This window comes from Peromyscus californicus, unplaced genomic scaffold (genome assembly GCF_007827085.1).
Source record: "Peromyscus californicus insignis strain IS unplaced genomic scaffold, ASM782708v3 Scaffold_6__1_contigs__length_162567912, whole genome shotgun sequence".
NCBI lineage: Eukaryota > Metazoa > Chordata > Mammalia > Rodentia > Cricetidae > Peromyscus > Peromyscus californicus.
The window spans coordinates 107,008,107-107,025,016 of NW_026294584.1; the positions used below are offsets into that span (position 1 = coordinate 107,008,107).

The 16,910-nt window shown below is 48.9% G+C and overlaps 1 protein-coding gene across 3 annotated transcripts in view; it reads left to right on the forward strand.

Moving 5' to 3' along the window:
- The window catches only part of CUNH3orf20 (chromosome unknown C3orf20 homolog), a 51,256-nt gene extending 37,080 nt beyond the window's left edge, over positions 1–14,176 (forward strand). For 2 of the 3 annotated variants that reach the window (XM_052722269.1, XM_052722270.1), the window contains exons 11-14: positions 3,421–3,727; positions 5,277–5,384; positions 6,488–6,630; positions 11,768–14,176. In XM_052722269.1, the coding sequence (XP_052578229.1) occupies positions 3,421–3,727; positions 5,277–5,384; positions 6,488–6,630; positions 11,768–12,095 (886 nt within the window). In that variant the 3' untranslated portion in view covers positions 12,096–14,176. The remainder of the gene's footprint in view (positions 1–3,420; positions 3,728–5,276; positions 5,385–6,487; positions 6,631–11,767) is intronic. The other variant, XM_052722271.1, reaches the window with a different exon arrangement.
- The last annotated feature ends 2,734 nt before the right edge of the window (positions 14,177–16,910 follow it).

A 16,910-nucleotide genomic window follows, 5' to 3' on the forward strand; every position in this document is an offset into this window, starting at 1 on the left:
ATAATCACTGTGTTTCTAGATGGAATATCTTCTCTCTATTATCATTTTCCTTTTTCTTTACTATCATTTTTTAGTTTATTATTTATGTATGTGTATGTGTGCATGTATGTGCACATGAGTGCAGGTGCTTGTGCAGGTGAGAAGAGGGGTGTCAGGTTGGATGGGCAATCCTCTTAAAGATGTGAATCCCCTGGAGCCACCCAGTATGGCTGCTGGGAACCAAACTTGGGTCTTCAGCAAGAGCAGTTTATACTCTTAACTGCTGAGTGATTTCTCTAGTCCCAGCCTATAATGGTCTTTTTACTTACTTGTTTTCTGGTATTAGTATAACTCTCCTGATTTCTTATAAATATTATTTGCATCAACTTGCTTCACTCACTGAGTCATCTATCCAGCCCCAAATGTTGACTTTTCTAATCCACTCCTGGCTCTTCACATAGCAGCCTACGGTTCACTATAGCTGGACTAGGAGTTCCTGCCTTGGTTTCTCCTTTGCATTTTCTACTTTAACCCCAGAGGTCTTTTCCATTTGCTCTGTTTAATCATTTGAAACAGGGTTTCTAGTCCAGGTTGGTCTAGAACTCCCTATGTAGTTTAGGATGATCTTAAACTTCTGGTCCTCCTGCCTCTCCCTCCCAAGAACTGGGATTACAAGTCTGTGTCACCATACCCAGTTTGAGTTCTGGACTTTTGAATCAGTCGCAAAAGGCTTCCTTGCTCCAAAATTCCAGAATGATTTGTTCTATTTGCCACTATTACAAATTGTAGGAAATTGTAAAGTCAGATTCTCCCACATTAAAAGCCTTAATCACTTTGAATATACTCTGGTATAATTCATGATAAATAAATTCAACATTCCCCATGGATGTTTAGGTTCTTAAACAAGAGATGCTCTACTTTTTTTTATTTATTTGGTGTTGTGAATCAAATCCAGGACCTCACATACACTGAATATGTGCCCCATCACTGTGCTCCACCCCTCTTCCCCAAACAGATTCTCTTACTAGCTTTGCTCAGCAAGTATTTACCAGCATTAAATTTCCTCTAAAGAATTGTGAATTGTAAAGCTAGATATGGTAGTGTATGGATACAGTCCCAGCACACAGGAGGCAGAGATAGGAGGATTACCATGAGTTCAAAGCCAACCTGGGATACCTGGCAAGGCCCTGTCAGAAAAATAAAGTCAAGATATCCTGGGCTGTTACACAGAGAAACTCTGTCTCAAAAAACAAACCAAGAAGTGGCTGGAGAGACGGCTCATCAGTTAAGAGTACTGGCTGCTCTTCCAGAGGAACCAGGCTCAATTCTCAGCACCTACATGGTAGTTTGCATCATCTGTAACTCCAGTTCCAGGTGATCCAATGGCCTCTTCTGTGTACTCTACACACATAAAATAAAATAAATATATGTAAACGAACTAACTGAGCAATGTGTGATAAATCATGGGCATTGCTCTCATTTTAGGATGACTTGGTTCTAACCTGAGGCCTTGCTAATTCAGAGGCTTCATTGACCTTGGGCAACCCATTACCCTCATGGGAGAGAGGCTTCTGTATTTTGACCTGTAAATGGTAATAACAGTTTCTGTCCTGCCCATTCTATGGGGTTTCTACAAAATTAACCAAGGAAATGCCTATTCCAGGGCCATAGATCCTGTAAAATATTAAATGTGTAAAACAGCAATGATGAAAAGAGTGGAAAAAAAGGAGTACTTTACACCTGATGGTGCTTATTTAAACTAAGCACCACGGCCCTGCATAGTGTCAGCACATAGCGGGTGGCTAATAAATGCTGGAGTGTTGACCAGTTCTCTATTGCATCTTTGATTTGCCAAGTGTTCCTATTGTATTCCACCAGTCAAAACACTGCAAGTAGCTAATCTCTTGGGACCTGTAGTGGTATAGAAAAGTATACTAATAAAAATAAGGGGAATATAGAATATATTAAAAAGTAAGCAATGCTTGAAAGAAAGATAAAATTGGCAAGAAAGAGTGTTGAGGTGGAAACACTCAATGGGATGCTTAGAAAGTCACCAGGAAGGTGACATTCCAATAGATGTAAAGGTGGTAAGAGAATAGGCTTGTGGCTCCGGGGAACAAACAATGGCATAAGCAGAAGTCAGTGTAGCCATGTGAGAGTGCTGGGGAGCAGGGTGAGAGTGCTGGGGAGCAGGGTGAGGGTACTGGGGAGCAGGGTGAGGGTACTGGGGAGCAGGGTGAGGAGAGTGCTGGGGAGCAGGGTGAGGAGAGTGCTGGGGAGCAGGGTGAGGGTACTGGGGAGCAGGGTGAGGGTACTGGGGAGCAGGGTGAGGAGAGTGCTGGGGAGCAGGGTGAGGAGAGTGCTGGGGAGCAGGGTGAGGGTACTGGGGAGCAGGGTGAGGAGAGTACTGGGGAGCAGGGTGAGGGTACTGGGGAGCAGGGTGAGGAGAGTACTGGGGAGCAGGGTGAGGAGAGTACTGGGGAGCAGGGTGAGGAGAGTACTGGGGAGCAGGGTGAGGAGAGTACTGGGGAGCAGGGTGAGGAGAGTGCTGGGGAGCAGGGTGAGGAGAGTGCTGGGGAGCAGGGTGAGGAGAGTGCTGGGGAGCAGGGTGAGGAGAGTGCTGGGGAGCAGGGTGAGGAGAGTGCTGGGGAGCAGGGTGAGGGTACTGGGGAGCAGGGTGAGGAGAGTACTGGGGAGCAGGGTGAGAGTGCTGGGGAGCAGGGTGAGGGTACTGGGGAGCAGGGTGAGGAGAGTACTGGGGAGCAGGGTGAGAGTGCTGGGGAGCAGGGTGAGGAGAGTACTGGGGAGCAGGGTGAGGAGAGTGCTGGGGAGCAGGGTGAGGGTACTGGGGAGCAGGGTGAGAGTACTGGGGAGCAGGGTGAGAGTGCTGGGGAGCAGGGTGAGGAGAGTACTGGGCTTAAGGGGAATGAGAAGCAGGAGCTAGATCTGGTACAGCCTGCTGCTTTTTGCTGCCTTAACTGAAATTAAGCTAGAGAGCCTAAGGAGGTTCCAGAGACTGATTGAGTTTCTGACAGAATCCCTCACTGGCTCCAAGAGAGATGAGGGAAGGAAGTGTTAACCCTTAGGAACTACTTCAGAAATGATTGGAGGCTGGACTATGTTGCTGGTAGTAGAGGGCAGCTAGATTCTGGATCTGTCAACCTGGGAAAGAGGCTTGTGGGTGGGATTGGTGAGATGGTGGGTGTGGAGGGAGAGTCGTGGGTGGCTCTGAAATGTCAGCTGAATGACTTCTTATGCCTCCTTTGCACATGCGGAAATGTGGGCCTGGAGTGGTGAGGGGTCCCTCCCCTGAAGGACTGGACCAGGAGCTGCCTACAGCCCGGGCACTGCAGTGGGCCTCTTTCTGTATAGAAACAAGAGCTGTAGGGGCAGAGGTTGAAGCCTGCCCACAGGCTCCTACCACTGTGTTCCTCTTTGTAGAGGGAAGCAGCCGAGAGAGGTACGCAGCCCCACCAGGTGGGCAGCCTCACCCTATGACTGCCCACTGGTGCTGCGGAGGCTCATTCACAAGGAAGACATCCGGGCCGGCTGCAAGTGTATTGTGAAGGCACCCCTGGTGTCCGACTTGGAGCTAGAGCGCTTCCTGTCTGCACCCCGAGACCCCAACCAAGTGCTGGTATTCGGGATAATGTCGAGCCAGAATCCCAACTGTACCGCACAGCTACAGTGGCTGCTGGACACACTGTATAGCCATCGGCAGCAGGGCCGTTCCTCCCCGTGCATCCAGGTTGGTCCAGAACCCGGTGAGGAGGTCCCTTGGGCCAGGGCCAGCGAGCAGAACCAACTATAACCTCCACTGTATGAGGGTGGGTTAGGTGTCTGACAGCTCCTTGTCTTTCCAGGGCCTTGGCCAACGCTCCCCTTTCTGTCTGCAGCCTTCTGTTCCGTCTTCTGTCTTCTGCTCATCTCCTCTCCCAGGATGAGTGTCACCACATCAGGGCAGGTGCTTCTTCCGACCTTTGAGACAAGGTCAAGGCAAGGTCCTTTTCATTCAGAGCACTTTGCACAGTTTGTGGCCACAACTGGTGTGAATGTTCAAGGAAAAGATGGTGCCCATCACCCATGTTCTTACAATTCAGTATATGTTCGTGGACTGTCCCCAGGTCCCTCTGCGTGCTGGCCTTGTCTCAGTGGTTCAAGAGCCTACCACTGGTTCAGCCAGTCCCTGAAGGAATTCCCAGTATGGCTGCAGCTACAGCAGGCCCTCGAGAGGGCCATGACAGGACAGATCTGGAATGGATGACTTCTGTCTCCTGGGGTCAGGATGAGCCTCCTAGGATGCTCGGGGCTTTAGCAGGCAACTGAGTATCCCTGGCAGTGGCTTGTGCAGGATGAGGACAGTTTGAGGCCCCAATTTAAGTCTAAGGACTAGGTGACTTCTTCCAAGCTGTCCTTCCCCTTGAGCCTGTTGCGATATCCCTGCCCCGTTCCTCCCTGCTGCTGCAGGGTTCTGAATTTGTGGGAGAAATCTGTGGGCTCTGCCTGAACACCCCTTCTAGCCTTTCTCTCTAAGAGTGCTGCAGCCAAAGGGCCCTTGTAAAAGCAGATGTCCCCTCCCCCACTGGCGCCCTTCTCTTGGCTCCTTCCAAGAGAGCAGCCAGCCGCAAGCCTTTCACCCAGCCCTGCAGCAGAGCCACACTTGTTTCATGCATCTCATTTCCAGCTTACTTTGATCTAGAGAATGTTCCCTGAGAACCTGCTCTGGGCTCACCTCGTTCATGGCAGACATAATCCCTGTCCTCATGGGAATGTACAGTTGGCTGTAGTTCATCTGGGGGCTATTAATTGTTCCCTAAGGAATAAAATGCTTAGATGTCTTATTCCGACCACACACAATGTGAATGGGGCCAAGATCTGACCTGAAGTAGTTGGAGGGGGTGGAGGAAATGGTGGTATGTCTGAAGATGGGCTTGGGGAGTAGTGATGGTTGGTCATTAATACTCTCATCCCACAATGGCTAAACACCACAAAGGTGTCAAGAGGGGCAGCCAAGCGAGAGGTGGGGTGAAAGGCCGTGCAACGTAGCTTCCTGAGTCTGGTCCGGGTGGAGCAGGACTCCTATCTTGAGACCTTCCAGAGTGAGGGACATCATAGTCCACAGATCCCAGGGCAAACGTAGTGCTGTCACATGAAGAGGAGTCGCTCTGGTGGTGACTTCCCCACAGAGGGCTGAGAGCAGATCTGGAGACCTGCTCTGGGCAAAGTGATGGCTGCGGGGAGGTTAACATGTACCTTCTTGCACCAGGGTGACCAGTTCTCACATCTCTGTTTGGCAGTGCCAGCATGACCCTTACCGCCTGCTGCGGTATGACCTGGACAGCCCCCTGCAGAAGGATCCACCCCTAATGGTGAAGAAGTTTGCTGTGATGCATGGGATGGTTTTGGTGAGCAGGGGCCCTGTAAAGGGCTAGACATCTATCACCAGCCACTACTGTCTCAGCCAGATTTGGGGAGAAGGGGGCGGGGTACAAAACAAATCCTGAAGATCTTCTCCCACCCATGCTGAGGCTCAGAGAGCAGGACTTACTGAGAGTCACCCAAAAGACTCCCATCCCCTTCCCAGGAGATGGAAGGGTTGGGTGATGTCAGCACAGAGAATCAAATTCTATCCATCTGATTGTTATTAAATTATACTAAAATGTTATAAAACCATGTATGTTCATTGAAAAATCAGGTATACAATCTAGAAAATAATGACACCCTCCTACCACCCAGGATCTTACTCATCTATCCAGCACTTAAGTTCTGGAGCCCCTGCTAGGCCACATCCACCTGACATTGTAGTATCTGGCCTTTGTTGTCTTTCTCTACACACATACTTTAGGGCACTGTCTTTCCAATAAAGTAACAGAGCGCTGTCCCACATCTTCAGTTGGTAGCACCAGAATTTTTACCACTGGACGTGAGTCTGTCTTGTTATCACTATCCATGCTGCTTTTGTTGGACAGTTAGGTTCTTTCCCTCTCTCCCTTCTTGCTGTTTTTCTTTTTCCCTATAATAATGGTATGGTGATACCCTTGCCTAGCCATCTCTAGACAGCTGTCCATGGTGGAGAGTGATAGACACAGAGAGTAGAGGGTATGAGACCCCCATTCCATAGGGTGAGCTGAACGGTACATCCGGATATGTGGGTTTGAAGCAGAGGGGGCCAGACAGATGTAGGAGTCTTGTGTGGTAGAACGTGACCTTCCTTCCACCCTAAGGGAAATATGAAGTGTACATCTGACAGGGCCAAAAGCTGGGCAGGTTGGGCTGCCCTCTGACTCGGGAGGGCCTGTGCAGGGGCTAGGGTCAATCATGTCTCCCTGGGTTGCTGAGGAGGGTAGCACACTTTCCCATGCTATCAAGGGCCTGAGCCCTAACCTAGCTCTGAGGAGCCTGTGGCCAGTCCTACTAAGAGTTGGAACTTGGCTGCCATTATCAGTCATGCCACTATGTCAGTATACTGACGTGTTTCTTATTTCATTTCTTTCCTGTCTTCCAACAGATGTTTGCTGGCGGGAAGCTCCTTTTTGGGGGCTGTGTCCTAAATGGCTATGGCTTCAGCAAGCAGAATCTGCTGAAACAGATCTTCAGGGCTCGACAGGATTGCAAGATGGGCTACTTCCTGCCAGACAACTACAAATTCAAGTAAAACTCGACAAGGCATCCCACAGGGAGGGATAATGGGGCAGGGGACTTGGGCTGTGGGAAGGCCCGGTGGGAGAGCAGGTGGTGCCAAAGGAGTGCAGTGGGGAAGAGCCAGCGACAGGGAAGTAGGGTGCAGCCTCTTCCTACAGTCCCCGGAGCAAAAGCTACAGCAGGAGGGTTTTGCAGGTGGGGAGGCGAAGAGGGAGAGCAGACAGGAAGAGGTGAGCAAGGTCATGCCGTTTTTCTCTTTGAGCTGTAAGTTTGGATAAAGGGCTGTGTGGGGAAAAGAAGGCACTGCTCATTTGCACAGTGCTCTGCTCAGCTGGAAATGGTGGAAAGATGTCTCAGGGGCAGGAGGCCCAGTCACACCCATCAGTTCCAACCTGTGTGTACATTCAGCTTGGCTTCTCTTGGGTTGCCAGGTGGGTCCCACAGACACAGTCCTTGGTGTATGAGTAGGCTTGGGTGTAAGCATCCAACTAAGGTGCTGCCACCTACTAAGCATCTCCAGGCTGGCTCTGGTGAGTGGTAGAAGGCAGTCTGAGCTCAGGACACTCTGCAGTGCAGGTTCCTGGGAAACCCGCTAGGTTGGGGGTCCTAAGACAGGATTGGAGCTCTGGCTTTTTCTGGCATTATCTGGGTGACTGTCAGGTGGACTGATCAGGTGGGCTCCCAAATCTTTAGCTCTTTGCCTTTTTTTTTTTTTTTTTTTTTTTTTTTTTTTTTGGTTTTTCGAGACAGGGTTTCTCTGTGTAGCTTTGCGCCTCTCCTGGAACTCACTTGGTAGCCCAGGCTGGCCTCGAACTCACAGAGATCCGCCTGGCTCTGCCTCCCGAGTGCTGGGATTAAAGGCGTGCGCCACCACCGCCCGGCTAGCTCTTTGCCTTTAAAATGAAGATAATACTCAGTCTTGCAAGACTGTAAGGATTTCACAAAAGGGTATTTGTTATTAACAAGCTCTATAAGAGGTAAACAATGATGAAACCCAGGATAATATCTGTAATATCTGTCTGCAGACCTGAGCTACCTGTGGCACACCCTTATAGCACCAAGTTAAATCCACCATTCCCACACAGACCTGCAGTTTTCTATCTTTTTATTTGTTTGTCTGGTTGGTTGGTTGGTTGGTTTTTCAAGACAGGGTTTCTCTGAGTATCCCTGGCTGTCCTGGAACTTGTTCTATAGACCAGACTAGCCTCAAACTCAGAGACCCCAAGTGCTGGGATTAAAGGTGTGCGCCACCATGCCTGGCTGCAGCTTTCTGTCTTGATGTCAGCTCACCCCAGGGAGCTGGGTTGAATTTTTGTCAGTCTGCTTCACCCTGAGCCTGGGGATACATTCATGCAAAGTCCATGGAGGTCACACTAAGTGACCCCAATATTTTGGAGTACTCAGTGTATAAGGCTGGAAGAGGAGGAGCCTACGGGGATAAGACAGGGCAGACAGAAAATTCTGAGTGTTCTGAGTCCCCATCACTCAGAACACCAAGAGAAGGGGGTGGAGTTACTGGAAACCAGACATTGGCAGGTCCAGGGAGTTACAAAGCTGAGTTTGGGGAGCTGTTCACAGTTGAAAAAGAATGTGCCAGACATACATTGGGTCTTACTGGGCATTTATGTCTGTAAACTCAGCACCTTAGATTCCCTGTATTTAAAAGATACTAGGAAACTGGAAAGGAAGATGGATTTATTTACAGTTTGAACAAATAGAGAGATGTCTAATTATATCCCCTACCGTGCTTGTGACCACCTTATAGTTTATGGAAAGCTATGAGACAAAGGATATGATATATGAAAATTTGCCTGTGAGCTCAGAGTTCAGCACCCTAACCCAAGCCTCTGGGTCCTAGGAGGGAGGGCATAGCAGGCCTGTAGCTAGAGAGTCTCAGTGGGAAACACATGCAGAATGTGGTCCTGACATGAGCAGCCCTGAGTGAAACTGTGTCCACCTGCGCACAGTATTCACACTTAGCCCCTGCCTCCCTCACTAGGGTTGGGGACAGCTAAGGGAAGTCATGTGTGGTTTGCAGGCCCCACTACCTATGTCTGTGAGCAGAGATGTGTTACCCTGCCATGCTCACACTCCAGTGAGGATTAGGTACAAGAGGGACCAGGATAGGGAGGTGTGAGATATCCAGGGATGGGAGAGCAGAACAAACAGAATAGTTTGTCCCCTGGAAACACAAAGGGGCTTAGCCTGCAGCAGTCCCAGAAGGTCGGCGTGTATATGTCCCCCAGCCCATGTAGCAGTGAAATGGCTAGTGGACACACCTCGTCTCCTTCCACCTGCGTTCTTACCCTACCTTCTCCAAAAATGGAGTGGGCAGCCAGTGAAGACAACCAACAGGAGGTTGGTTTGTTGCTTTATTGCCAATTTTGGATTAACAGCTTAAAATGGGATTAAAAACAACTTTAAACAGGTTGGCACACAGGTTTTGAAGATTTAAATGGATCAGATTTGAACTCTTGGTAGCAGAAGGATGATAGCCTCTTAGAGCTGTTTCAGTTCTGAAAAGTGTTACAGCTTAAAAGTTCTTGGAGGGCTTCAGGACGCCAATCTAGAGCAGCCCCCTGCAGAACAAGGCTTGCTGGTCAAACACCAGGAACACAAGGAGCAGCAGGTCATGCAGACTGGAAGCAGCTCAGGAATGAATTCTCATCTGCAGCAGAAGTACAGAGTCTCGGAGGCTGAGGCAGGAATGAGTACTCCTGCCTGCGGCTACTGGTCAAGTCCTGGAGGCTGGCTCAAAGAATTTCCTGCATAGGAACAATTCTGTCCCCTGCCTGTCTTAAAGGCAGCCTTCCTTCAGTGAAGATGAGCAACTGGCTGGAGCCCAACCTGAAGTCTTCCTTTTCTTCTTCCTCTCTTGGTTCCTACAACAGTTCTGTCTCTGCAGCCCGCAGCACATCCAATTGAATGTACTGGGTACCTGCTAGACCCTGATTGGCTGGATGTGGGTATGCAAATAAAGTGAAAAATAGGACCAATCAGGGAAGAGTTGTTAAACCTGGTTGGGGAGGAAGAAAACCCTTAGCCCCCCCCCAAAAAAAAAAAGTTGTTAAAAGTTCATAATCAGGTTGAGAAGACCATCTACAGAAGCAGGGACATTTGAACGAGTTTTTGTCTGTCCCTGGTTGCTACAGGAGCTCAGTGAGGAGATTTTAGTCAGGCTTCTTTTTTTCTTTTGTGGCAGCAAAATGTACAATTGTGTAACACTTGCAAGTGTGCTTGTGACATCCTGTGGCCCACTGTTGCCTGTAGGACATGACATGGCCATCAGAGAGAGGAGTATGGAACTGTGGCTCCAAGCTCTCTACTTTATATTGCTAGAGTCTGGATGGGTGGCTGTGTACAGAAAAGCAACCCAGGACCCTGAGGGCCAGAAAGGAAAAGAATGTGCTTTGAATAGGAAGTAAGTCCAGGCTACACCACAACCATGACCTTTGTCTTCAGCCATGTCCTGAGGAATGGGACATGACCTTTTCAGGGCTGTTCTTACAGGAGACAATAAAAATCTGTCAGAAATGGCCACACTCTGCAGTGACAAAAGTGCCTTGGAAATAGTCTTGGCCCCGTGAACTGAATGCTGTGTAAACTGTGATGTGCTCAGTGGACCACAAAGGACCTTGCAAATGGTGACGACCTCTGTGAGAGACAAAGTCCTTTGTAAATTGCCACATCCCTGATAGGTCACAATGGGCAGGGGGAGCTGCTGAATGCCCTGTGAACCAGGAAGAGTTTCAGAAACTGCTGGGCCTCCCCCTCAGACCGCCTCCTGCTAAGCAGCTTTGCAAGCTGTCACATGCTCTGCAGAGTTCCCAGTCATCTATGCAGTGCCCTCTCCTGCACAGCACTTGGTAAACTATATGACAACCTATGAAGGACAAAGCATTTTCTAACCCGTCAGGTACCCTGTGACATACAGACTGGAGTGACACCTTGTGAAGATAATACAGTATGCAAATGCTGGCGTGAGAACCTCAAAGGGGTTGTGAATAGTCATGATCTTAATAAACGTCAAGTGACGGCTTGGTGTGCTGTGAGCGCTAACCAGTTGTGAGAGAGTTCTTCACCCCTGGGCCACTGTACTGCCTCCTCTGTCTTCTGCCCACTCACCTTAGAAGGGGCAGAACCAGCTGAGTCACAACAGGAGGAGGCCAGGGACTAGTGAGGAGAGGTGGCTGCAGCCAGGTGCCATGTTCCACAGATTCGTGTGGTTAAATCCTTTGTACCATGGTGATGGTGTTAGGAATGCGGGCACTGGGAAGTGATGAGGTCACAAGTAGAGAGACTTCATGAGTAGAGTTAATCCTTAGAATCTAGCTTACCCCTTCTGCTATGTGAGAACAGTGAGAGGCTGTCATCCATGAGTCTATCATCTGTGAGTGTTACCAGGCACTGACTCTCCTGGCACCTTGGTGATGGACTGGCAGTTTTGAGAAGTGAGTGCTGTTTGTGTCAGTGATCTGTGTGCTGTATAGGCACAGCACTTTTAGAGCAGCCAGGATAGCCAAACTGAGTGGCTTAAGCAGCATCTGCTCATCATCTCAGTTCTGGGGGGCAGGAATTTGGACCCAGGTATCAGAGGGCCATAGTTCCTCTCAAGTCGTATTCTAGCCTCTCTTTAGCTTCAGTGACAGCATTACTCTGATGTGGCACTAGTCACATAGGATTAGGGGCCTACCTCACTCCAGAATGACTGCATTACAGCTAAGATCTATACCGACCCCACATTCTAGGGTCCTGGGGTTAGGACTTCTGCATATGAGTTTGGGGGATACATTCAGTCCACAGCACTGTATGATGGCATCACTTCCTTGGCCTCCACTTGGCTCTCCACTGCTGCTTTGCAAAGCCCTCTGTATCCTCTGGGCATTCTTATGCTCGGTGTAGCATGGACCAGGTAGCTGGTAGCATGGGGATGCGGGCTATGCAGCCTTTCACAGAAGCCAAGAAACCGGCCTCCAGCGGTTTCCAGGTCCTCAGAGCACGCAGTTTCTCCCTTTGCACAACTGGGAGGTAAAAGTGTTTTGCTCGCCTGTCTAGGGTCTGAAACAGGGTGGGACAGCACCAAGTGCACCCTGGGCTCTCACCTCTGACCCCCTATCTTATACTTTCCTACCACCCATCCCCGCAGCATGTCAACCTATATCACAAACCTGGATGATTCTGAGTCAGCTAAAAGAGTGCCATCTGAAGATCTCGAAGGAAGTGCCTCTTCATTGGCGCTTGGGGACAAAATGGATAAAACACCTTCTACCCCCCCTGAAAAGTATGTTTTCCCTATATCTCTAGTTGACAGATTAGGAATGGCTCATTATAGGATCCCTAGCTTAATCACAGGCCACTACAGCTACCACAGCATGGCTTATGCCTTGGAAATCTGTGTCCCTCCGAGTACAGGTCAGCCCCTGATTTCCAGCCTGTCTTGCATTGTCTCATTGGGTGTCAGGGTTGTGCACTAGGAGATACACTTTGCAGCAAGGCTCCCTAGTCCAGACCCACCTGTCAGAAGGATGGAGGCCACGCCCGACTCCAGCAAGTTTCTTAGTGATGGTGACAGGGAACCAAATCAAAATTCTGTAGTGTCACTCTTTCCAGAAAGATGGAAAAGTGCTAAGATCAAGCTATGGATGCCACTGGGCCCCCAAGTTGGAGCTGTCACCTGGCACTCTCCCTCTAGGGCCATGCCCTCATCAGCTGGGCCAGGCTCCCTGCCTGCTCGCTTGCTGCCCAGCACCTGCTTCTTCCTGTTGCATATTTAGGTCGAAACAGCCTGAAGTAGAACTGCAGCCTTACTTGAAGACCAGGAGGAGCAGCAAGAAGGGCAGTAACTGGAAGAAGTCAGGTTCTAAGAAGTGATGCTGGAAGAGCCAGCGATGCCCTCCCCACACCCAGCCCTACCTCCTGGTCTCCCACCACCCTTCAATAAACGTACATGCCTCCAGTGTCTGGGTGAGGCGGTGGTGGGTGGGGCAGGCCCAGCTCTGACTCCAAGAAGGCCAGAGGATCCCCACAGCTAGTTTCAGGCCAGGTTCTTGGAAACTTGCTACCCCCAACTCAGAGCTTCCTCTGTGGCCAGGAGTAAGCCTGAATCGACCATTCTGGTGAACACATGTCTCATGGCCAAGATCCTGCCTGCTCAACCATTCAGCAACCCTAGGGAGCCTCGGAAGGGGCTAGACTGTGGCTCTCACCCTCTGTCAAGTGGGAAAGACTTCTAAGACTTCTGATAGAAAGAAGATGAGAAGGGACTCACAGAAAGGGAGAAGAGACAGAGAGTGGTGGAAAGAGATGGGAGAGCAAGCAGGAATGAGGATGGAGGGGCAGAAAGGGATGACTAAGGAAGTGAGAGATAAAGACAGAGAGAAGGAGTCGGCTGAAGGCCAGAGTCCAGCAGACACCTTGCAGGCTCTCATCACCATTTAGCTCAGCAATGGAACATAGGGCTGGACTGGATTCTCCTTTTTCTGGAGCAGGCCTGGAGTATCCTTTTCAATATCCAGAGGCGCCAGGCAACAGTCTTCTGGAGTGCTGCCTTGTCCCTTACCTCTGAGAGAGCTGGATCTCCTCCACTGTGTGGTTGATAAGAGTTGTGTCCCCAGAGCAAAGATTGTGGAGGGTCTGCCTTGGTCTTTGCGCCTAGAATAGAGTTCAGGCCCCAAACTCCAGGTAGCATTTGGTGATGTATTTCACAGATAACCATTTGTGCTTCCTCAGTAACACATGCTTTTTCTATCTGAATTTTTTTAAGGCTTAGTTTTGTTCTTTGTTCGTTTTTTTTTTTATTTTGTTTTGTAGCTTGAAAGATATTTTTTGAGTTATATGTTTCTTCCCCTAGAAGTATATTTGAAGTGGTCTGCCCTGTTCTTAGGCTTCATATGTTGATATTTTCAGGCCTTGATGTTTGTTAGGGGGCTTAGAGCTCTAAGCATCCCCCACCCTTCCCCTCCAAGCACAAAGACAGAAGCAAGAAGGCAAGGGGCCAAAGTTCTGTTCTGTCCTCACAGATAGGCACCCCAATACCTGGTGAAGGTTGGAACCAAGGCCTCTGCTCAGGCTAGAGTCTGAAATGAAGCCTCTGACCTGCACCTCTCTGACCTTTAGGCCATGTGCTCAGCTATGCTCAATCAAGCAAATATGCTAAGCAGTCAGTTCTGTGTGCACCAGGAGCAGAGGCAGGCCAGGTCCTGGCTCCCTGCAGGGTGCTCATCACCCTGGAGGGCTGCCTGTGAACAGGAACACCTCCCACTGGCAGAGCAGGCAGTGAATGTCCAGGGCAACACTGTCAGATTGCTCCTGGAGGAGGAGGAGAGGAAAGTCCCTCTACATGGAAATGCCAGGAGAGAGAGGTAGGCTTTCCTCCACGATGGCTCTCACTAAGCAGGAAGCTAGGTGTCTGAGCTATCTCTTGATTAGCACAAGGCTTCTTAAACTTTACCTACTTAGGAGTAAGAAATTTTTACATAATTTTTACATGTATGTAAAACAAGTATGCAAATCAAATATTTACTGATAAATAATAAAGAAATGTATTTTAAAACAATTCTTTGATATATATATGATTTTTCATTTATTAAGAATAAAAGCAAATTTGCATTCTTATGTGATGAATTGCTTATGTATTTTATGTAAGGAATTAAATCTTGCCTGAATATTCAATGCAATAAAAGTTAGAGCATCATGACACTTTGCAGAGTTGATAGTTATTCTGATTTTATAATCATCAGCTACTTTATATAAGCATAAAGCAGCAGAAATACATTTAGAGCCATTTTAGAAATGGCCAGGAAATTTTAAAATAATCCATTATGTCCAAGTAAGGTTTGTCCTAAGGATACAAAGTTGGTCCAACATCAAACACTAGTCAGCATCACTCCCCATATAATAGACTAAAGAAGAGAAACCAAATTCAAACTAACTGCACTGGTGAAGAAATAGAGCAAACCAAAAATAGAAGATCGACATCTTAACCTCAAAAGGTTGATAAGAAAAAACTTCAGCAAACACTTCCTTCATAGTGACTCTTCAGATGCATTGCCAGTGAGGTTAGATAGAAGACAAGCCTACCGCCAGCACCACCATTGACAAAACACAAAGGAAGCACGGGGTTAGGACCTGAGAGGAAAGGATCAAACTGAGCTATTGCAGGTGATTCCGTTATCTACCTAGAAAGCCAACAGAATCAATGCGTAAACATCAGAGCCATTTGATAACTAGATAAAAGTATGAAGCCACTTTCTTACCACCAAAGGCCTAGTACCAAAATGCAGGAACAATGATGTGGGGTCCTAAGCAGAATGGCATCCATCAGTGCTTGGATCCCAGAGTGAACTGAAGCTGAGAGGAGAAGGCCAGCATGCCTGCCCAAGGCCACAAGACACATCATGAATCCAATGCTCCTGGATACAGAGGTCCCTGATGCCTCTCACCCAGGACCCTTGAGTATCTCTTTCATAAAGTAAAGCCACTCCCTGCACTCTCCCGCCCAGGTATGCTGAGACTGGGCAAGCCACTTTTGGCTTCTGGGTCTCCATGACTTCATCCATAAAATGTGATGTTCTGGCATAGTAACCTTCCAAGGATCTGGGCTGGACCGGATACAATGCAGAGAAAGCCTTTAGCTTGGGCTTCGAAAATGTATATGAGAACAAATTATTTAAATTATTAAGCACACACCCCCACTGCCACTTTCCACATAGCAGGACCCACCTACGTGTAGATTGTCTCCCAGGCACCAGCATCAGCAAGGGTTAAGGAGCTTGGCTACTAGCCAAGCAGAAATAGTGTTGGCCTTGAGCGACATAACATCCCTCTATCTGTGCAATCTCCCGGCCCCCAGCCCAGCCTTTGGAAATGAAAGCTCAGCCTAGCTGAGGCTCCTCTGCCTGCTGCATCCTAATGATCTCTACCAGGGAGAGTGGGTACCCCCTCTCAGCTCCTTCAGCTCCCCAGCTCAAAGAAAGCCCTGAGCTGCCTGACCTGAAGCTGTCAGCTCACATGTGGGAGAAAGATTGGTTTGTACCCACTGCTGGTCCGTTTGGAGGGAAGAAAATAGAAAAAGGGGGGCTGAGGGTGGTCCTGGGGTAGAGAACAGGTGCTGAGGAATCCACAGGCCAGGTGCCCTGGGTCTTAGCTCATCCTGTGGATCTGGGCAGGGGGCTTCCCACTGCAGATTATATGGCCTACTAATGAGTTGAAAAATCCATTTGGAGGATGTGATCCACATTCTGAAGAAGAAAACCGCACTAAAGGAAATGACACAGTGCATGTAGAAAGGTGGCAGGCTTGATTTCAGCTGCCCTGAGTGTAATACCTGAGACACAGGCTGTGAAGCTCATACCACCCCCTCACCCCAGCCATCTGTGCCTGTGACCTCGGGTACTTTATTTAAACTGATTAATGTTGGAGGGCCTAGTTTATTGTGGGTGGTACCACCCCTGGGAAGGTGGTTCTGGGTCATATAGAAAAGCAGGCTGGGCAAGCCATGAGGAACAAGCCAGTAAGCATTCCTCCATAGCCTCTGCCTCGGTTCCTGCCTCCAGGTGGCTGCCTTGAGTCCCTGCCCTGACTCCCCTTGATGACAGACGGTGGAAGTGTACGCCAAATCATCCTTGTCTTCCCCGGGTTGCCTCTGGTCATGGTCTTTATCACAGACATAGAGAGCAAACTAAGAGTTTGTGTGGTGTTATGAGCACACGTGGGTGAGTGTACACAGCTGTGCATGCAGAGAGGCCAGAGGAGGACATGGGGTGTGCTACTCTATCATGCTTCACCTTATTCCCTTGAAGACAAAGTCTCTCACTGACCCAGAGCTAGGCTGGTGGCCATTGTCCTAAGAGCTTTGAACTCGGGTCCTCGTGCCTGCCTGCACAGCCGGTGAGCCATCTCCTCAGTCCAGATTCGGTCATTCTAATGGGCATGCAGTGGTACCCCATTGTCTTTTAAATTGTGTCTCCCTAACAAGTATCTTTCTACAAGTCATTTGCCACCTGTATCTCTTTCTGTTTTCTCAAGACAGATTTCCTCTGTGTACCTCTGGCTGTCCTGTAGCTCACAGAGATCCACCTGCCTTGGCCTCCCGAGTGCTGGGATTAAAGGTGTGAGCTACCACCACCTGGCTCAATATCTCTTAAGTGTAGTGTTTCTTTGGGTGGTTGATCAGTTTTGTTAATGAGGGTGTTTTCTCTTCAGCAGTATTTATATTTATTTTCATACTATCTATATTTATATTATTCGTGTTTATGTATAAACTCCCCCATGGCTGGGCCTTGGGCATG